The following is a 22,725-nucleotide window of genomic DNA, read 5'->3' as shown; positions in this document are numbered from 1 at the left end:
TTTGACCATTCAGTAGTAAAATGTAGGAAAACCAGCAAAATTGTTTTAAAAGTAAAAATCTAAGTTTATTTTATAAAATAATTTTCAACAGTAGCAACTCATTTGATGTATTATAAATTGTTTTTATAATAATACTTCCATAATATTATAAAATACATTTATAATATTGTAGATGCATTAAAAATAATGTTATGGATGTATTTTGTTCAAAACTAGATTATGAAAAGGTAAATATTTTATTTGGAAGAATATTAAAGAGGTATTATTCCTTTTAAGGTATTATTCCTTGTGACCATATCTATCTTTACAATTCATTATATCCTTAGCATGTTTTAAGTTGATGCAAAAATGCGTGTCAAATAACACATCTAATTTAAAATCTGTGATCTTTTTTTGCCTTACTGATTATTCCTATTTTTCCTGTATTTAAGTATTTTTTTTTGGCCTTTTCTTTTTTATTATTAAATAGATATTATAAAGTTTTCTTTTTATTATTGAAAGTTTTATACTTATCAAAATGTTTAATGCTAAAACCTAAACGTTTCAAACTTTAGTGAAATTTTTATTAATATTTTAGTCTGCATTTATCAAGTAAAAATATTTGTTGTGCAAAATGTGAATTAGAAAATCTTAATGTAAATCTATAAAATTGTAAGGCATTAAATGTGTTTAGTCAAAAAAATAACTAAAATTAAACTTTAATTTCTAAAACTATTTCTACAATATTTATTTTAATCAAATTAAAAAATCAAATGATGATAAACTTGTACAAAAATTTAATAAAGCTGTTTAAAAGTTTAAAGTCAATTTTTTAAATATTGATAAAACAGTATGACTTTTGGAACTTTTCATAACATTGAGTAAAAGCAAAAATTAAAAAAAATCAAAAAGGATTTTTCTATTTGGTTGTTTTTTTTTTTAAAAAATTTAATAACTTAAATATAGATATTATAAGCATGTGATTTTTTTTACATATATTTCATTCATTTTCTCATACAATTATGACTACCTAACATTTCAGGATGAAAATAGTGGGAGTTCTCCCTCTTTTGGATGTTGGCATATCAGATTGCCAAATATTTGAACTTGTAAAAATTGCTACAAGTATACCATTGCCTGAGGGTGAAAAAACAACTACTGACAGAAGCTCTTCTACGATTCAAAATTTAGTAAGTTTACTTTCCTTATTGATATGAATTTTTTGTATATTTTTACAAGGACACTTAATATTTTTTTCTAACTTTTGTTTCGATATATTAGATAGCTCAATTTATCTACATCACAAAGGAAAATTTAAAAAGAAACAAAACAAATACAGTGCTCTTTGCAAATATATGAAAAAGTGTTTCAATTATGATCAATAATCACATCAAATCAGCCAAATCTGTACTTGATGTTTATCTCTAGTACTTGTTGTTAAGTACTTATTAAGTCATAAAAGTTGGATGTTCTGTGTTCATCGGGAGTGGTAACAAACCATGCTCGTGACACAATATTTTTCTCACAGGAGAAGCCGGTTACTACTCAATTCTTCACCTACTTACTTGTAAAATACTTTATGCAAGATGCTCAGTAACTTGTGATTGGTGGATGATGCCGAATATCGATGTTTAAAAGCTAGACACTTAATTAGAATGCCCTCTCTCTACCTTTGTTTAAAAAAGCTACTATTATGTAAGAGTCTTCTGAAAGATGAGTCTGTGCTCCGAAAAATTCCAACCAGCGATGTATCAGATATTTATTATTATGTTAAATTCAAAAGATGAAAATTGGCTAGATAAATCCAGGAAAAACAATAATAATAGTCATTGAGAAAAATAGGATTAATGAACTAAATAGTAATAGTTTGCTATAATCTATATTTTGTTATTTCACTAGTGTTAATACAATAAATGTTCGAGACCTAATTTAGATAAATTGAAACATTTAATTTCCATTCTCCAAAAAAATTTGACCACTCATCACAGAATACTACTACCACATAAATCCTCATTGGTTTGCAATCCCAATGCAGTCAGACAGATATTAATGTTGTAAAGATTCAGCTTAAGCTAACAGAATCTGCAAAGGTATTAAAAAATTATTCATAGAAATTTTAAGTTGTCTAAGCTTAATGTAAATACACAATGATACAATAAAAAATGTGGAATAAGTCCTTTCTTTTTCAGTATAATTCTATAATCAACTAACAGAAAATAAGTTATACTTTATTTTTTTGTTATTTAGCGTGCTCTCTTAACTCAACATTATAATTTTAATTCAAAAAAAGTTTAGAGATGTTTTAAAAGAGGGGTGTTAATAATCCCCCCTTTTTTTTAATAATTTGAGATGAAAAATAACTTGCAGATGCTGAGATAATCTGCAATGCCCTCGGGTTTCAATCTTAAGTTGTGCTCAAGATGTTAACATTATCTAATATAAAAATGATTGTTAAAAGTGTGAATATGGTACCTTAATCTTAAACGTTATTCTCAAGAACCAACTTTGTAACTAAATTTTAAAGTATACACTTTCTCTCAATTGTTCTAAAACTAATTAAGTTTTGTGAGAGTTTTATGAATTTATTCTGGAATGTTTTCTTGTAAAATAAAATGTAAAAGCATTTTCTTGTCAATTTTGAGAGTATTATTTTTTTTTGTTTGATTAAATTTCTGATTTACAATTAAGTAAAAGGGATGTATGAAATAATTTAATTTTAAAATTTATTTTCTTGTAGTTAATATTTTTATATACAGTTGAACTCCTTTTTAATGAGAGTGGAGCGATCACAGTATTCTTTAAGAAAGTGCACATATAAAATTAGTTGTGAGAAACTGTAAAAGTTACTTGCAAAATCACTTACTAAATTATAAATATGCTCCTTACCTTATTTATTTTTGTACAGTACAAAAGATGCTAATTTGTTTTTAAACTGTCTGATTGTATCTTTGTTTTAATATTGTTTTTGGGATGAGACTCATGAAAAACATTGCCATTTACAACCCTACTTTCGAAAAGAATTGAAAGTTTTTCTTCACGCACAAAGGCCACTGAGTATTTAGTCTGGTTCAGCTTTAAATTCTTCACACATTGTTATCATCGCTTTCATTATTTTTTCATCTGCTTGAGCTTGAATTTCAGTTACAATATTGTAGAGTAAGGGTATCTCTGAGGTGATGAAATTTATATCAACAGATACAAAATTTCAAATTCTCTCTACTAACTTTCAAATTTCAAATGTCACTTACTTTTTCACTCGTTAAATATTGCTCATTAAAATCTTGGTTTACTCATTAAAAGTGTGCATGTTCCAATAGACATTATATCAAATAAGTAAGTTTAATTTCTTTGTTATATCCAGGTTCTTGTTAAATCAGGGCTTATATAAGGGCTTGTTATAAGTTAATTCAACTGTTTATGCTAAATGTTTAGCATAGAAATAAAGTTGATAGTGCTATTTCTAACAGAACTTTTTATGTTTTTGCTGTTTATTTATTTTTAAGTTTATGTATTTTTTAGTTATTAAGCTACTTGCAATTTGTATACAAATTTTCTAGTGTTTCTTTCTGAAGCAATAGGAAAAATAGGTTTATTTTTTTAAGAAGAAAACAAAATCTGACTTTAAATTCTAGTGCAGTAGTTAGTGCATCTGAAAGTTTAATTAATAGCTCACATTATTTGTAATTCTTTTAATCATTTTGAAAAAAAAATTATGTGAAATATTTTTTTCAGCCATCTGCTGTTGGAGCTGACTTAGTTAATACAAAAGTAGTGCAGCAAATTAAAAGAGAGGCTGTTGAAAATGTGAAAAATCTTTCAAGTGAAACAGATGATGATGATGACAGTAGTATCAGCAGCCAAAAAATACCTGTTCAGAGTACTAGCTTGGAGTTAATCTTTGATATACAAGAAGTAAGCTTTGTAATATTATTTTATTTATTTTTATTTGAAATAATCTTGCTAAGATAATTCCAGGCTCAATTAAAGACTAACATAAAAGACTCATTACATTGAGCTAATCTTTCAAGAATGATTTATTACATTATAACACCGAGATATTATTTATTAATTAGAAACAATTGTATAAAGTACTACTAGTTTGATGCAATATTATAAAGGCTCAGTTGCTTCTTGTTTCTATAACTATCGATTTGCAACAATATGCTATTCAATATAGTGCTAATCTAAATAATCTTCATTCATTATTAGCTTTCACTTGGCAAAACTGCTCTGTTAACAGGAATAGCTAATGTTCTTATTGCATGTACTGGTATTTTTCTATTATGTGATAAGTTTTTTTTAATAAATCAATGAATTAATGAGTTATAAATTTTCCTTAATTTCGTTTACAGCCATCAAAATTTATGCTTGTAATCATATTATTTACTATTCAAAGAAATATAACAGTAAATAGTAAAGTAGAATAGACATAAGAAAATGGAAACCAATATTTTTCAGACTAATTGTGAAGTAGAATCAATTACAAACCCCCTGTAAAAATGGAGCTCTGAATTTCGGAATATTTTTTGGGCTTCACTGATATTTTTTTAAATAATAAAATATTAACACATATTAGCAAAGACAATTGTTGAAAACTTCTTCAGAAATTATAAATGGATATTAACCCCACTTTTCTATGCAAAGTTTAAAACTACTTCTTACATAATATGTTGTTTATTGTGATTAATGATTTAATAGTTGATGCTGATATTGAACAAGTTATAGAATTATGTTATAATATGCTTCTTAAGTTACTTAATTAAAGTTAAAATTACTTATTATATGATATATTATGTTGTGCATTGTGCTAAATGATTTAATGAAAGTTATGCTGCATTATGTTTATAGACTTTCAATTAAAAAAAAAATTTTGCACGAAACTTAATAAACATATTTACATTGTTTACATTCTTAATTTTATTGATAGCCTTCTGCTAAAACACTTAAACTAGTGCTATACTAAAGAGAAGGATGTTTCACACAATTATAACATACTTTTACACAATTATACACTTTTATTATAACATACTATTGCATAAATTATTTAAGATTTTTGTGGGTTTTCAAATTAATATAAATTTTTTTTTTAATTATTATTTGAATTAATTTCCTTCCATTCATGATTGTGAATTTTTGTGAATTTTTGTGTTTTTTCAGTTTTCGTTTGCTATTTCCCGAGGGATGAATGAAAATGAAGTTAAGATGTTTAGATTGGCATTTCATAAACTTGGAACAAATGTAACTATGCGAACATTTGATATGAGTGCAAATGTTTATTTGGGAAGTATACTTTTGGAACACCCTGAGTTCTCAAGTAATTATTCATTCCATACCATTAAGCATACTTATGCAAAAATAAAAAAATATAAAAAAATAAAAACGCAATGAGAAGTTTTACATTGTGTTTATATATATATACTTTTTAAAACAATCAATTTAATTATATTTTCCTTACATAGCATTAATTTATATGAGTAGTAGTGTTTCGTGTTTATTAATTTTAAAATTCATAGGAATTTTAAATTTAATATGTTATTTTATTTAAATAATTTGAATGTGATTAATTACGATCTATTACAAGAATTCATTATATAAGCTGTGGCATTTTTAAAAAATTCTTTTTTATTGAATGAAAGTTTTTTTATCGTAAATATTGCAAATGATAAAATATTTCATTACTTAGCTTGCTAACATATTAAAAAAAAAATTCTAAAAATGGTGTTAAATTCAGTCAAAACAAATTGTGATAGTATTCGTAGTTAAATTTTTTTTTCATTTATTAATAATCTGAAAACTTAAGTGATAGGTTCTTATTTAAAAACTTTAAAATCAATTTCGAATACACTGCTCAGCAATATTTTAATTCAATTCCCTAGGTAAAAATTTAAATAAAAATATTTATCTATTTTGTTGGCTGACAAATGCAATTGATTAATTTATTTAATAATGGATGAAACAAAATATAAATACTGGATTTTTTTCCCTGTTTAACTGTAATCTATAATGTTATAACAACTAATACCTTTGGTAATGATTTGAATCAATTGATTTATTTTTTTCTCAAGAAAATCATCAAATTAAGCGAAAATGTTTTTTTTTATTTTAAATTATAATTTTGTGTTATTTGTTTGTAAAATAATTTTTTGCTTTTTCATCAGTAAATAAATATTTCAATTAGACCCATTTTGTTTGGATTATTTAAATATATAAGTATTATTATTTAAATTATTAGTATTATTAAAATATTATTAAATATATTTTACTAATAATAATACTATTATATATATAAGTCTATTATTAAAATATTAAATAATATTTTAATAATAATACTCATATTAAATATATAAGTATTATTATGAAAATATTATTTAAATATATATTTAAATATATTTTGTTTGGATTAATTTAAATATATAAGTAATATTGAAACTTATTTTATATGTAGCTTAAGTATATGGATAATGAAGATAAACTTGTTCTGTTAGAGCAATTTGAAATAATTTTTTTTTTATCTGATCTAAATTATTTATTCTTTGATATTTCACTGAGGGATTGGCTTCTTGGTTTTTTTTTATGTTGAGTTAGAACAAAAACAAGTGTGATTTTATTAATTTGTACCACTCAATAAAAAAATTAAACATTTTAGTGAGTATTCATTATTTTATTATTAATAAATTTTTTCACAGCTTAGATTGGTAAATTCTTAGATTGGTTCATGATGCTCTAGCTAGATTTAATTATGGGGAGAATTTTCTCTCTTTTATCAAGTTATTAATTTCACTGACCTTTATTTTTTTATATGAACAAAGTACTTAATGATATTTTTTTAGTAATTAATTTCTAGTTTCCTAGCATTATTAGTAATTCTTTTCTATAAGTAATAATTCTTTTTCTGTAAGTAATAATTTTTCTTTTCTCAAATGAGAAATCCTTGCTGTTCCTTTACAGAATTTTTTCCATTTAAATTATTAGAAATAATAAAATAAATTAAACCTGAAAATTTCTTGTCTTAAACTTAAATAATAATACCTTAAATAATAATACCTATAATAATAATACTTTAAATAATAATACTTTAAATAATAATACCTATCAAGTAAATAATTTTGAAAAATGTGAATAAATGGTATGTCTTTGAATTAAAATAAATTTTATTTCTTGAAAAAGGGGTTAATTGCATTTTGTAGTTTATAAAATTGTAAACAGTAGTAAAAATAATTAAATTATTTATTTGAGACAATATAGAAATATGTTCTTGAGATAAGTGTAAAGTGCTTCAGGAGAAAAAAATAAATATCATCCTTGTTAAAAAATTCATATTTGAATTTTAAGAACAGTTATTTTAAAATAGCTGTGAAAATTTTCTGCAAAAATAAGTAAATAGCAATCCTCATATTCCAGAAATTTATTATATCAACAATATGCACATTTACTTAAGTGTGAAGTAAAACTTTTAGTGTTTAAATAATTGTGATCTAGTACAAATATTGACTGTTTGCAACTATGCTGTTATTGTATTTCTGTTTTGCACTTTTAATAGAATTAAAATTGAGAAAATATACAAAATTAAGTTTTCTTCTTTGTCATTACTTTAAGTTATCTTAACTTTTAAATATCCTTAATTTTAAATATTATTAAAATGTGTAAGATTCTGTTCACATTTAATATATTTTTCTATAGCACCTAGTGGAGAAGTTTTGAAAATGATTTCATCAACTTCAAGAATTTCAGATGAAAATTTGTTTTCTTTAAAATACCTCTCTGTAAGTAGATTTTTTTTTATTTCTGTGAATTTTTTATTTTAAATTTTAGATGCATTGATAGTTTTTAAAAAATCATAATTTATTTATAAGGATTAAATTAAAATTTAGCTGTTATAAACTGTAATAAAATTTAAAAAAATTATTTTAAATATATTATATTCTTAAAGTGGATTTCAGTTATTGAATAATTCTTGCATTTATCCTAGGTTTATTGACTTTCGAAAGCTAAGTGTTTGAAGCAACAATGCTGATAATAGCATTGAAATAAGATAGCATTGCTGCTTTAAATAATTGCTTACAAATAGCAATTTTTCAGGTTTAAATTTAATGTGTAGTTAACTAGGTTAAGATTTAAATGTAATGTATAATGTATAGATTTATTCTTAGGTTAACAAGAAGGCTCCTGATTTTGAAACATTATATGAGTCTACTTTGCAAGCAGTGACTGCAGATTTTAAATCGATTGATGTTATTCTTCATCAGGAAGCAATTTTAAGTTTAATGGACTTTTCAAATACTGTTTTGTCTAATATGCAGTCAGATTCTGAAAAAAATGAGCCTGTCAGACTGGATTCTACTTCTTCCAAAAAAGAAACATCAGTTGAAAAGACAAGTTCAAAAACAGGTTATTTACATTTTATGTTTAAATTATTGTGACTTTTTTGTAAATTGGGTTGATGCAAAGGATGATTTTAAAATAAATGCTCTTGAAAGTGCCAAAATTCTACCTGTTATGAACAATTCATAATTTTTTTTTAGTCAATATTAATAAAATTTTATTTTTCTATCTTTAAAAAGATTTTTTACATTGTGACTGTAATTTTGTATATTAGAAGCACCTTTAGCATACGAAAGTTTCAATGTTAAATAAATGAAGTTGGTTAACTTTCTCATGTATAAGTTCTTTTAAATTTTAGTTTCTATGTATATGGAATTCATTTTCTGAAAGTTTTGGTGATGGTTTAACATCAATTGGTTATTTTCATACATGCAAAATCATGTATAACCAAATAAATTGTTTTACAAAGTAAGGTAATTTTTTTTTTGTTAATTGAAGAAAACATCAATGTCAAAACAAATATATTTTTATTCAAGAATTGTGCAAATGTGAAAGAATTGTGCAGCTATTCTATAGTTCTACTATTCTATTCTATAATTCTACTATTGTTGTAAATAAAGTGAGAAATTATTTTTGACAAAATTAAATGCCATATGTTCTCTATTAAATAGAATAAATTTTCTCAGAATAAATTTTTATTAAAAAGTGTATATTCTAACAAAAAAGAATAAATAAATAAAGGAAAATCACTATTTGACTAAAGACTGTTAATATAATTCAATTTTAGGAACTGAAAATCCATCAGCTATAAATTCTAACTTATTATTGTTTTTCATACTGATGAAATGAAATTTATTTATAGAACTGTCTAGTGTGATATCTGTTGTAGAACCTCTTTATTCATTAAATAAATGTGTTTTTATTCAGCATCTTCTAGGAAAAAGGCTGCTTCTCAAATTATTGATATGAAGCTGGTGGCTGCAATGGAATCAATTAGGCTTGTTGTTTGTAACAAAAAATATGATCTTACTGATATAAAAATCAAAGGTAAGGATTTTATTGAATGATTATTTTTTACTTTTCCATTTCGCTTTACTTTTAAAGGTTTATTCCTTAAAATTCATAGTTAAACTTGTTAATTTATTAATTCCTCTTATTTTATATTTTTATTTAAAAATGAATAATATTACTTATTAATACTTATTTATATTACTTATAAATACTTACTTATGTAACTTATTACTTATTAATACTTACTTATATAATTACTTTGTTAAATATTTGGCACACAATTTTTTCTTTTCTGGAAAACAATAAAAATATTTTGTAATGCTTTTTTTTCTTAATCTGATGTTTCTTAAAGCTTTAAGGACATTTTAACTTTTAAATTTTAACATTTTGTTCATTATTCTTTCTAGTATTCTTTATATTCTTTTTTATTACACTAATACTTAGAATTTTAGTTTTTTTTCTAAATAGTTTCAAAAAGCTGTAAGTGCTGAAATAATTAATTGTCATCTTTCAAGTAATTTTTTATTGATGGTTCCTGTATATATAACTTAAATTTGAAGTATTCAAAAATTGTTGTTTACTAGGTTATGTATTTGAATTAGATATTTTTGTCTTTTAAGGAATGAACGCTGCCATTACTTTACAAAAAACAAAAACATGTGTTTCTGCTTCCTTGAAGGATGTCATTGTTTCTGATCCAGCTTTTGATGCTGTATATCCTCAAGTAAATTATAATTTTATTTGTTAGAATTTTTTTTTTTTTTTTTTTTTTTTGCAATAAAAGAAAGATTTAATTTTAAATGTGAAACTCGATCTTTTTTAACTTTTTGTTATCAAATGGTACATGAAAATTAAATTTCTTATGTGCAACTTAATTTATAAGTATTATCTATCCAATATTTTCATTCATTTAATATTTTACTGTATTCAATGAACTAAAATAATAATGATTTTCCTTTTTTTCTTGTTTTCTTGGAGTAAATTGTATAGTCTGCTGTCACAAAATTTGTGTGAAATATATAAAATTTAAATATATTAAGTATTTTACTAAGTTCTGTATCAAAGATTTAAAAACCATTCTGTTTTGTTTTATTCCATTGTTATCAACCATTTAAAGCCATATATTTTTATCATTTTCCAAAAATTAATTAGTAATTTCTGAAGAACAATTTTTTAATGGGCCTGTTAAACGTTGCTTAATTTAGCTATTTAAGTTATTGCTGAGAGCTATTTTAAAAGTTGTTTCATATTATTTATTTATATTATAATGTAGAATTATACTGAATTCTACTAAAATTTTATTTTAAAACTAACCCAATCAATTTTTTTGTAGTGTAGAAATTTTTTATGAAATTGCCAGTCATTTTTTTTTGTTGTTATAATGCTATTATTTGCAGTTTGTAAGATCATTCACATCCTCTTAAAAATTTTTGTTTTATTTTTAATAAAAATCTTCTGTTATTTTTATGCTTGTGTTATTTTGTTGAAAACAAAATGGTAAAAATTGGAGTTCATAAAATGCATTATCTCAGTAGTTTTTGTTTCAGCCTTTATTATTTTAAATAATTTTATTTTTTGCAGATTATAACTACTGTAGCTGGAGAAGTTCTAGACGTTAAGTTAGTCATGTTCAATAATGCAACAGATGATGAAAATTATATTGATATGTCAGCTGTAGACATGAGTGTGTCAGTCAGTTTTGGAAGAATGAAGATTGTGTTTTTGAATAAATTTGTGTCTTCATTATTGGTAAATCCCATTTATTTACTTATAATTTAGTTTAAAATTTGGTATAATAATATATATGTCATTTAAAAAATAATGACAGTTGTGAAAAATCAGCAATCAAGTTTAATTTTTTAAGCTATTTTATTTCACATTAGTATTTCAGCTTGAAAAAAACAAGAGGGGTGCTACTATGTCCTAGTTGTGCATTTGATTAGCTCATCAGCTAAACCTATGTTTGGAAATATTGTTCTGGGTTTATTCTTGCTACCAACAAATAATCATTTGTCGTGATTGAAAGCTTTCTCAATTGTTGATGTATGAAAGTTTGTGGAAAAGGCTATTGTTAAGGTTCTGTCCATGTCATTTGACTGATTTAGAGATTACTTGGCATTCTTATAGTTATTAAAAGGTTTGAAAAAATTCTAGGTGCCTTGTTTTTGCAATACATTGATGGAGCTTTAATTACAGAATCATATTTTATTATCTAATTGTCTGTATGAATAATGCTATATAACTAGTCACTATTCATATTTTTTGGTTAGTTTTTTATTAATTTCTTAATAAAAACTGTTCATTGTGGTCTATTATCAAAATAAATAAATGCATTTTTTATTTACAGTACTTTCTTGATCATTTCCAAGTAGCAAAGGATAGAGTGGCAGAAGCTAGTGTGGCAGCTGCTGAAGTAGCAAAACAGAGTATGGAAGAAGTTTATGAGAAATCAACTAGAATTTTGCTGAATATAATTATTGAAGCCCCTGTTATAATAACTCCACAAAATTCAAAATCTTCAAATGCAATAGTTGCAGACCTTGGAGTTTTAAAAATTTTGAACAAATTTTTACTAGGCGAAAAAAGAAATGAGTTAGGAATGCCAGTGATATTTGAGGAAATGTCCCTTCATTTGACCGACCTTCAATTGTTCAGGTAAAAAGAAAAGATATTCAAAATTTTAAAAACTTTTTTTTTTGTACCTTGCCAGTTTTATTTATTTTTCATATATTTGAGGTATTTTTTAAATTTATTTTAATTAAGTTTAACAATGTTATTTTGTATTCATAGTTACCCCTTATGTTTAAAAATTTTAAAATTAGGTCATAAAAACTGATGCAAGGGGTCTACAAGACAGGAAATTTTTTCAAACTGTTAAAATCTAGGAATTTAATAAAAATACCAAGAATAGTCTAGGGAGGCTAATTAATTTGATATTAAAATACTTAAAAGTCAGATATTTAAAAAAAATTGAAGATGCAATAATTTTTGCAAAATTTTTTATTTTTAACCTTAATGGCAGGTGTAAGTATTTTGGAATATATTTTATGTATATGGATAATGTATAATTAAAAAATAAATTGAGGCTTTTGATTATAAAAATCTGTGAAATTCTATAAAATCAATCTGGAAAAAAGCAAGAAAAGTCAGGAAATTTTTTTTCTGAGTATTTGTCGCAATCGTGTGATAATTTTAACTCAGTGTTTTTTTAAGTTACTTTTAATATTTTTGTTACAGTATTTTTTTTAAATAAAAATATCCGTTTTGCTGTTTTAAAAAACGTTAAGCATTATCATTTTTGTGTTAAATGTGAGGAAATGACTTAAGTCATTAATGTCAATTTTATATTATTCAACTATTATCATTGTATTTTGTACCAATTTCCAATTTTATTTAATGGTATAAGTTAGCATTAAGCTAAAATTAAAAATCTATTGCTATTTGTGTTTTAAAATCATATAATTATTTTTTATTAAAATTAAAAATATTAAAAAAATTTAGCAGTAAGGATGTTTCTGATATGGTATATAGAAAAAAATTGTGGTTTTGAAATATCAAATTAATAATTTGAATATTTAAACACTGCTTACAAATTATATGACTGTAGTAATATTTTACACTTCATAGTAAAAAACATTTCTATGTATATACGCGGTCGAAAAGTTCAGTACAGAGATTGAGTGATTCTAGTCTAAAATTATTATTTTGCTAGTATAGTGCGCACAGGAGCCGATCTTGTAACTAAGTCATCACCACGAATGTATCAGAGACTGTTGCTGAAAGTTCATTCCTGATGCTGTTGTGTGACATTAACAATAAAATCAAAATGAAATCAGTTTCAAATTTACATAATATTACAAACTATCTATAGTCAACAAATTATTTGCATTTTTTCTGAATTGAATTACAAGTATTTGTTTTAAAATGATAATGCTGTTAATTACTATAAAAGCTTTATTAAATTTACTCTTTGAACTCAAAGACATTGTGTGCAAATATATTTAAACTTGTCGATTTATTTTGTTTTTATAAATTTATTTCTAAAAATAAAATTAATGAAAATTTTATTTCACTGTTTAAATTATGCATTTTTGATTTCAGAGCTCTTGTTCAACCTAGTAATGCAGAGGTTATAGCTGAGTGTCTTATTTTAGATCCAATTAGTTTCAATTTAGATATTACAAGAAATCATTCATTTACTTGGTATGTTGATCACCCAGAAATTCACATAACAGGACAACTTGCAGCTGTGAAGGTATCATTCCTTTTTCCTCTCTATTTAGCTATGAATAGTTCTGAAAACGATAGATTTACTATAAATATTTTGCTATAATTTTAATAAACTTTTCATGAAAGTCATATTCACAGGCTTTAAAATAAAGTCCTTTTAATTTCTTAGTTATTTTGAAACAAATATACTATACTGATGTTAGTATTTCAGAGATTTTGAAAATATTAGATTTTATTAATAATTATCGTACCAATAATGCATAGCTTATTCATTGTAAGTTAAGTTTTCTTATTCTAAAATTTTGTTTTGTATGAATTATCAAATGCATAACTTAATGTGAAATATTCCTCTGTTTTAATACATTCATGACCTAGAAGGAATCCCCATTGCCCTTTCCTCCAAGAGATATTTTTGTAATGCTAAGAATGTTAAGTTTACTGAAATAGTCAGCCATGAGTTAACTCTAGAATCACTTGTTTCTAATGCAGATAGTGTGTAGCATTCGTAATTGGCTGAGAGCCAAAATTTACTGAGAAAAGATAAGACAAAATTTCCAGATAAACTTTACATGTGGGGTCATTAATTGGATATTTTTATTGGATGGAATATCAAAATTATTGGTACATTGCACAAATAAAATACAAAACACCCTGAGTAATTTTTGATCTAGTGATTGGATCTTTAATAACAAGGACTGAATTTTAATAATTTAATCGGTAATAATAGTTAAGGGTAATTAATTAGTGCAGACAGTATTTTAAGTTACAAAATCACACTCAAAAATGTACAAAAACAAAGTTTTAGAGAAACTACGCCTAATGGTAATTGACTCTGGTAACTTTCTCTTTAAAACAATTCTGAAGCTGCTTATCAAAACTTTCTAACCACATTGAATATAAGGACTTTGATTACTTCCAATGATTATATAAAATTTAGGCTTTTACTTCCTTCTCTTCATTCAAGTAGTTTTGTTCTGTTAGATGCTTTTTGATGCATTGTTGGTTGCAGTAATATGGAGGTCTTTAAAGCCTGCCATCATTGTGTTAAGTTATTTAATTCTGTAATTAAAGATTACTCAAATGGTGAATTTTGTAAACAGGTCACATTGAGTCAAGAGGATTACAATACTGTTATGAATGTTCTTGGAGAGAATTTGGCTGAAACATGTGAAGTTGTTGAAACACCCATTACTTCAACTACAGTAACTCAAACATCATCTTCTAAAACACCAACAACATCTACTGGTAAGAAAAATATTGTTAATGGTTATAATAATTATTATAGGTATACTATTTTATTCTAGGCTTAGGAATGAGTGTGTTGATGTATATTAGTAGTTAAAATTAAAAACTAGCAATCAATTTTAAATTAATATTTCAATAATTTTTTCAATCTCACAATTATTCATTCACAATATTCAAGAACATTTTGTTTCCATAAATTAAAAATGCTTTTATAAGACTATAATATTTAAATATTTTGATAACATTTACACCACACAATATAAATATTTACTATTTCTTTTATCAATTTTTAAAAAAAAAATTTCTAAAGTGCTTGTAATTATTTAGGAAGTATTTCATATCTTATTTTTAAAATTTTAAATACAATCTATATAATGAAATTGTGTTGCTGATATTTAGAATCAACAGCTATAGGTTCTTATAAAAATGTAGGTCGCTTTTTTTTTATTTTTAAATCCACAACTTTCATTTCATAATTTTATTTCTCCTTTCATATTTTCAGCCTTGTTTTTAAATTATTGTTTTCTTGAATGCAAATTAATTTATTTTACTTGGAAATTTCTAGTTTCTTACTAATTTGACTGTAAACGAATTCATTAATTTCTAGTAATATAATTTGTTAACCCTCTAAACTTTTAATTATGATATAAGTTTTTAACTTGTTTTAAACGTGTTGAATTTTTTTGTTTAATTTAATAACTTTGATTTCTTAGTTTGTTTAAATTAAGGAGTCATTTTACATTCACATTCTTTTGATATTTTTACTAGTAAAGTGAAATCCTGTGGATTATAAAAAGTAGTACTTTAATTCTCTATTCGATTCTTTCTTTTATTCTTTTAAAAATTCTGCAAATTTCTTTCAACTATTTTTTTTTGTTTTTAAATTATAATGATTTGTAATAAACGTTTCAATATTTAATAATGTACGCTAATTTTTTCTTGGTTTCCTCAGATTTTACAAACATCTGAGTTTTTAAACAAAGATATTTAAAATAAAGTTATTGTTTGCAAAGTTAACTTAGTGAAATCAAGCTATAGCTTGGCTATTAAGTATAACATTGATGCTGTTTTTAAATGTTTAATTCACCTTTATCCTTTATTAGTTTTGAAGTTTAATTAACTATTTGTAGCTTCACAACCATCAACAAAAGCTGAGATAACCACTGCAGTAGTCATTGGAAAAATCCATCCTCGAATGAAATTCGATTTTGTTTTGGATAGTGTCACAATCATGCTTTGTCATGGTGAAACTGAATTGGTAAATATTTGCTTTATTTTTTAAAAAAAAATAATAAATTTACATTTGATACACTGTATTTTTGATTTTGATATATATAGTTTGTTATTTTTGTTAAATTAAAAGGCTTGTTGCAGGAGCAAGGTAAGTCCAGATTCACAAATTGTGAATGAAAACTAAAAGAAATTTTTAAAAAATTGATAAGGTTTGCACATTTTTTTTTACTACATAGGTAGGGACTGATTTTATATTTTTACCCAGTTCTTGCAATATTCAAGGCTGCAGACAAAAATACATTAAAATTAAATAAAAGAAAAAAATTTGGATTTATTTCATTCTTCTAGCAAGCTTTTCAATCAAACTAATGCTTTACAAATCCTATTTCTTACTTTTTGTTTAAAAAGGGTACCTTACTTAAAGAATAGACCTAAGATATATATTTTAAAATCTGTTACCCTTGTAATGGAAAAGAAAATATAAACGTTATATTATTTTCTATTCAACTGCACAGGAAGTAAATCTGCTTTTTAATAATTTTATTGCCACATAATTTGTAAGCATTTTGTCCATAGTTTAAGGATTTTAAATTAATTAAAGGTCAAAGGTGTATGCGAAAGACATAATTCTTGCTCAATGGCTGAAGTGGAAGTTAAAATACTTGAAGCTCATGCTGAAATGATGACCGATTCTTCAATGATAGCAAAAGTGTACCTTAAAGATGTTACTTTGGATGATACTAGAGAAATTCGAAAAGAAGGCATTACTCGGTTAGTTTTTCTTTTATGTTTTTAAATTCTATGTAAAAATATGAATTTTCTAATTATGAATTCATACAATTTCTTGTTTGTAGTAAAAATTAAAAGTTTTTTGTTGTCTTTAGTATTTTGTTCTGTTTTGATTTTATCTTAAATGTTATATACAATAAACTCGTTTAAGAAATTTTTTATAGGAAAGAAGGAACGAGTTTCTTAAGCAGAGAATGTTTTTTCGAGGTAGTAGATTGGGCAAAACTCCTACAATTCTTGCTTTCTTATTCGATCATCCATTCTATCTACCTTTTTCTTGACACAGAGTAATCAAGATTGAGTAATGAGTAATCAAGACTACATATTGCAAAGACTTCATATTGAGACTTTTTCCAAAATATTCAAGGATTCTTGTCACTAAGAGTTTCATTTTTAAAGTCTTATGGTTAACTTTTCCATGTTTCAAAATGAAAATTAGCTATTTGAGATAACTTTTTAACGAAGACAAATTTTGAACTGAAATTTCTTATTATATTGCTTCGATCACCCATTCTATCTACCTTTTTCTTGACACAGTGTAATCAAGATTGAGTAATGAGTAATCAAGACTGCATATTGCAAAGACTTCATATTGAAGACTTTTTCCAAAATATTCAAGGATTCTTGTCACTAAGAGTTTCATTTTTAAAGTCTTATGGTTAACTTTTTCATGTTTCAAAATGAAAATTGGCTATTTGAGATAACTTTTAAACGAAGAAAAATTTTGAACTGAAATTTCTTAAACAGTTCAGTATTATAGAAAGGGAAAACTAAACTAGAATGAAATTTTTTTTAAGCCAGAAAGTTTTCAGTGTGTATAGTTGATAATCTGATGCATCTAATTTCTTCACCAGTTTACCTCTTAAATTTTCTCTATGGAACAGTTACCATTTGTTAATTGCAACAATACCACTTGTTGTTGCTGGAAATATTTTTAAATTATGTTTTTTTAATTTACTACTGTAAATGAACCCATAAATTTACTATATCAGTTTGATATTATGTAGCAGTTTTTTTAAAATCTTTTTTTTTGTTTTTGTTACAGATTAATGAAAAGATCGACAACACAGGAATCAAATAGTATGATAGATGTTGAGTTCAGCCAAACACCTACTGGTGAAAAAAGAGGTACATTTTATTTTTATTGGATATAATTTTTTTAAATCAATAATATTGTATTTACCCATAATTTATATCAATAAATTGCCATGGAATTTAGAACATTAATATTCAGAATTATTTGGTACATTAATATTAAGTGTAAATCTAGATAGTTATGCAATGTGTCGAATAATTTATTTAATATTTTGTTTTGCAAATATAGATTATAGTACAATTTAAAGTCAATTATTTTTTATGTTTAATCTTTACCTTAATTTTTATAAATTTAATTGAAAAAGTAGCCGATTAAATGATTTTAAATTGTAATCCGTTATCAATTTTTTGAACATTTCAATTTTTTGTTGTAATTTTATGAACTTACTTTTAGTGTGTGACAAATGTTATTTAAACTATTTTTTGTGGTAAATGGAAATATAATCTGTAGTTATTGAAGTAATCTAGTTCTTCAATAATAAATAAAAAAAAGTTGTAACATATAAAGGAAATAAAAAGAATACATAATAAAAATTTTTTAATAAACTACAATTAAAGTTGTTAAAATAATATAAATTTATCCTTGAATAAGCCAAAGGAGAAAAGGATTATATTTTTAAAAAAATATTTATCTATTTGTGAGCCATAAACCACAGCCTTTTTACTTAAAGCTGTATAAGTTAATGTACAATTTTCGTTGAGAAATAAAAATTTACAAATATGATTTCTTTAAAATTGTAAAATATGCAAAACATGGAAGTAATATTAAGAGGCACAAACTTTCAATTGCTTTCTTGCCTAAACTGAAGACTATATTTTCCAAATTGTGGTTACTCCTCATATTTTGAGGAGCAAGAAAAAGTACATTTATTCAGATAAAGTATGTTTTTGTGTCTGATTTTGTAACTTTGATTATTTAAATTTTAAATGAAATTTTGGATTTAATATATTTCATGTCAAAGCTAATTTTTTTTTATTTAAAGTAGTCTAGTTTTCAATATTATTTTAGTTTACTTTAGCTTCATATCATGAAATAAAAGTATAATCTTCATTTCTTTTAATTTATTTTAGTACAAACGACAGTTTCTAGTTTTTCTCTTGTCTTCTGTCTTGACTACATAATGATGTTGTCAGAGTTTTTCACTGGATCACCAAAATCATCTACTTCAAGTAACCCTGCAAATCCAGGTAATTTGTTTATTTTAATTAGTAATTGTTACAGTTAATTGACATATTTATTGTTATCTTTTTCTATGTGACTAATCTGATTTCATTTTAAAGAATTGAATCAGTAATACGTTATAAGAGGAGTTGAATGTTTTATTCTACATAAAAATAGTCAACTTTGATGTAGTTCATTTTATTAACTTGTTATCTTAAACTGAGTCGAAAATGTTATGAATTTTTTTTTAATAGAGTCTTTGTTTAAGAGATTTACTCGATCTTTAGCATTCACATAACCTATGTTTCATGAATAAAATAAAATAAGCAATACTTTTTCTGGAGGCTGAACAGTTTGCAACATTACTAGCATATTTGATTGAGAAAAAATGTTGTTTAAGTTTGATAAGAGTCAAAACTGATAAAGTTAATAACATCTTTTTTTTTTTTATAAAATGAAGAACAAATTTTTTTTATAGTTATTTTTATTGTTTGCTGATTCCTATAGCTTTTAATGCTATTCAAATCTCATAAAAATTTTGTCTTTGCTTCCTATTTCACTGTATTTTTTAATCATTGTTTAAGTGCTGCAAAATTTATATACATGGCTTGTTAATTTATTCTTGTATATAGTAAAAATCCTATGTAGTACTTAAATAATTGGTGGCAGACTTAAAAACATATCAAGTTCTTATTTATGAATTTATTAAGTAACAAAACAATGAGTTAAAACAATGAATATTTTTATCAGCAGTGTGTTAGAATGATCTGGGAGCTATTTTAAATTGCCTTATGGTAATTGCCTTATTTTGTAATCTTTATGGTTTGTTCCCTTGAAATATTGATTGTTTAGATAATAAAAATCAAACTGTTGTCTTTAAAATATAGAAAAAATTAATTCTAAAACGTAGGAGATATCTGTTTCTATTCTATTCTAAGTATTAAAAATATATTAACAAAATGTTATTTAAACAATGTTAAATGTAATTCAAAGTTTGTTTACTTTAAATTACATTTAACATTGTGTTAGTCGTAATTTAGTGTTAATTGTTTTGTTTCCAGTTAAAGTTTGTTCATTATTTTAAATAAAGTGTTATCTGTTTCATTCTTAAAATAATGTTAGTTAAAAGTCATAGATAAAAAAAAATTCTTTAGTATAAATTGTCAGATAAATTTTATTTGAAATATTTTCTATTTATTTATTTAATTTTTTTGTACAATTTTAGAAATACACTCTAAGCAGCAAGCATCTTTAACACCTTCACATTCTGTATCAGAGCATAGTCTTAGTGAAGCTAGTGGTGCAACTGTGATATTTTTAAAAGTGCAAAAACCTGATATAGTTCTCATAGAAAACATTGAAGATAATGATTCAAGTGCAATATTTCTTAATGTAAGAATTTTAAATATTAATTATTTAATATTGATTTGAATATTTAAGCTTCTTAAGTGCACTGGTTACTAAACTTCTGCCTGTGTATTAAATCCTTTAGCTTTAATTCATAAATATAAATTCTTTACACATATTTTTTTCAGAAAAAAGTACATAAGTAATTTAACACTTAAGCGGCAAGGGGGTGTTCGTGGGTGGAATGAACGATTCTTGTCTTGGTAGGTCTAAGACATGAAGACCAATCTCTTATTTCCAGCTAAGTTCTGCAGGCATTGAGAGCTGAGTCAGCTTTCGACCCTTTGGAGCTCTGGTCTTTATTGATCACCAAAGCTACACTTTCTTCTCCATCTATGACAGCCAGCCAGCATTTTTCTAATTGACTATTACTTGTTTCTGTAGTGGACAATTTAGAACTTTGATTTACTATTATAAAAGAAAAAACAATTCCGATGTGTGCTGAGTGCTCTGTCTTCTGCGATTTCTCAGAAAATATTCTTGATTGCCTAAACCTCACAAAATATAATCTTTTGGTGCACCATCTGATGGCTATTAACTTCATGAGAGCGTAGGACATCTTGAAGTTGGTCTAGCTTGGCTAGTCATTGAACATAGCAGCAATAACACTTAAGTATTTTAAAACAGATCTGATTTTTTTTTGTGTGAAGTTAAGTTTTCTTCTTATTTTTTATAAACTAAAGAATATCCTAGATATGAAATGTGAGCATATATTACAGTTCGCTGGAAAATAATTGGATTCACGTGGTTAGTTTTGGTTATAAAATATAATTAATTTGTAGGACTAGTTTAAAAAAATATTTATTTGAAGTTTTTACTCTCAGTTTTTTTTTTCTTAAAGAAAAAAAAAGATGCGTAAAATACTAAATATAATCATAAATTATGCCTTATTTCTGTTTCCTTCAAATTATATTTCAATCAAATTTAAAAACTTGATCTATGTAAGATTTTTCAAAATATTTAAAGTTTTAACTTAGTATGTGTTCTATATTGTATACTGAATATTTATTTATTTTAAATTTAAGAATGAAATTGATTTGAAAGTTACAATGGTTGGTTCATCTCAAGCCATATCTGGATCTATCACAAATTTGACATTTTATACAGCATGTTTTAATTCAGAGAAGCGACTTGAAACTTCAGCAAAGGTAAAAATGTTTCACTGCATGTTTATTTTTGTTAAAAAAAAAAATTCTATTTGAAGTTTACCTAACATTTTTCTCAAAAAATTTATTACTTTTGTACTAACTTTATATTTATTTTAACATTTATTTGCCATGTTTTTTTTTTTGCTTATTTGGAGACAATTGTTTCAATTTATAACTAGTACATGAATATTTAAAATCTCTTCCTTAATAGAATTTAAGAAAATAATATTGTTCTCAGAATTTTTTAAAATATAAATCTATGCTTTGCTATATCTTATACTAAATTTTACCATAATTTTTTAGATTCTTAGCCCCTGTGATATTGATATTCAGTGCAATTTCCGTGAACATTCTCAACACATGGATGTCATGTTTAGAGACCTTATTTTGCATATAACTCCAGGCACTGTTCAACTTCTTTCTAACATACTGTCTTCTATAGTATCCGAGCCAGTGAGTATTTACTTATGTGCTCTTTTACCTGTTATTTACATTGGTTCTTTTTTAATTTTAATAATAAAATTATTCAGTTTTTTCTGCTTTAATTATTTTGTTTATATCCTCTACAACGCAAGAGCTTTCTTTAGAAATTTATGTTAATTTATTATTCAAGTTTTAAAAAAAAAGTTTAATGATAACTGTTAGCGATTTCAGTGACAGATATATTTTGTTTGGTCTTAAATGTACTAAAATACAACAACTTTTCTTTCATTCAATGTAGAAATTAAATTATGTGAAAGTCAAATTGTATAATTTTATGTGGAAGTGAATTCTATGTGCAAATGAAATTCTATAATTATTAACTATTTTGGTAAAAAAAATTATTTTGTGGAAAAATATTATACAATGACTGAAATTACAGTATAGCACATATATTTTCTGACACTTTTTAACAATCAAAATAAGCAACAACAAAAAAAATTCTTTTCAAGAAAAAGAAAAATTATTAAGAAAAAGTAACTGTTATAAAATATTAATAAAAAATTTTTTTATTCTGTTCCTTGTTTTAGATTTTCTTTTAATTCTGATTAATTTACTTTTAGAATTTTTGAATATCTTATTTTTTAATATTATTTTTATCTGATTATCTATAAAATATTAATA

The 22,725-nt window shown here is 24.3% G+C and overlaps 1 protein-coding gene across 1 annotated transcript in view; it reads left to right on the top strand.

Annotated features, from left to right (window-relative positions):
- LOC107457424 (vacuolar protein sorting 13C) overlaps nucleotides 1-22,725 on the top strand; it is a 105,333-nt gene that overhangs the window by 26,484 nt on the left and 56,124 nt on the right. The window contains exons 22-39 of the mRNA XM_071179184.1: nucleotides 1,022-1,169; nucleotides 3,712-3,891; nucleotides 5,137-5,293; nucleotides 7,660-7,742; nucleotides 8,130-8,367; nucleotides 9,229-9,348; nucleotides 9,933-10,036; nucleotides 10,894-11,061; nucleotides 11,660-11,967; nucleotides 13,414-13,567; nucleotides 14,643-14,787; nucleotides 15,918-16,045; nucleotides 16,622-16,791; nucleotides 17,855-17,937; nucleotides 18,976-19,092; nucleotides 20,292-20,458; nucleotides 21,499-21,621; nucleotides 21,925-22,074. Coding sequence (XP_071035285.1) covers nucleotides 1,022-1,169; nucleotides 3,712-3,891; nucleotides 5,137-5,293; nucleotides 7,660-7,742; nucleotides 8,130-8,367; nucleotides 9,229-9,348; nucleotides 9,933-10,036; nucleotides 10,894-11,061; nucleotides 11,660-11,967; nucleotides 13,414-13,567; nucleotides 14,643-14,787; nucleotides 15,918-16,045; nucleotides 16,622-16,791; nucleotides 17,855-17,937; nucleotides 18,976-19,092; nucleotides 20,292-20,458; nucleotides 21,499-21,621; nucleotides 21,925-22,074 — 2,743 coding nt within the window. The remainder of the gene's footprint in view (nucleotides 1-1,021; nucleotides 1,170-3,711; nucleotides 3,892-5,136; nucleotides 5,294-7,659; nucleotides 7,743-8,129; nucleotides 8,368-9,228; nucleotides 9,349-9,932; nucleotides 10,037-10,893; nucleotides 11,062-11,659; nucleotides 11,968-13,413; nucleotides 13,568-14,642; nucleotides 14,788-15,917; nucleotides 16,046-16,621; nucleotides 16,792-17,854; nucleotides 17,938-18,975; nucleotides 19,093-20,291; nucleotides 20,459-21,498; nucleotides 21,622-21,924; nucleotides 22,075-22,725) is intronic.

The sequence above is a fragment of the Parasteatoda tepidariorum genome, chromosome 3 (genome assembly GCF_043381705.1).
Source record: "Parasteatoda tepidariorum isolate YZ-2023 chromosome 3, CAS_Ptep_4.0, whole genome shotgun sequence".
Classification (NCBI taxonomy): Eukaryota; Metazoa; Arthropoda; class Arachnida; order Araneae; family Theridiidae; genus Parasteatoda; species Parasteatoda tepidariorum.
The sequence above is the reverse complement of the archived record's forward strand: the minus strand, read 5'-3'. Positions and strand labels throughout refer to the sequence as shown.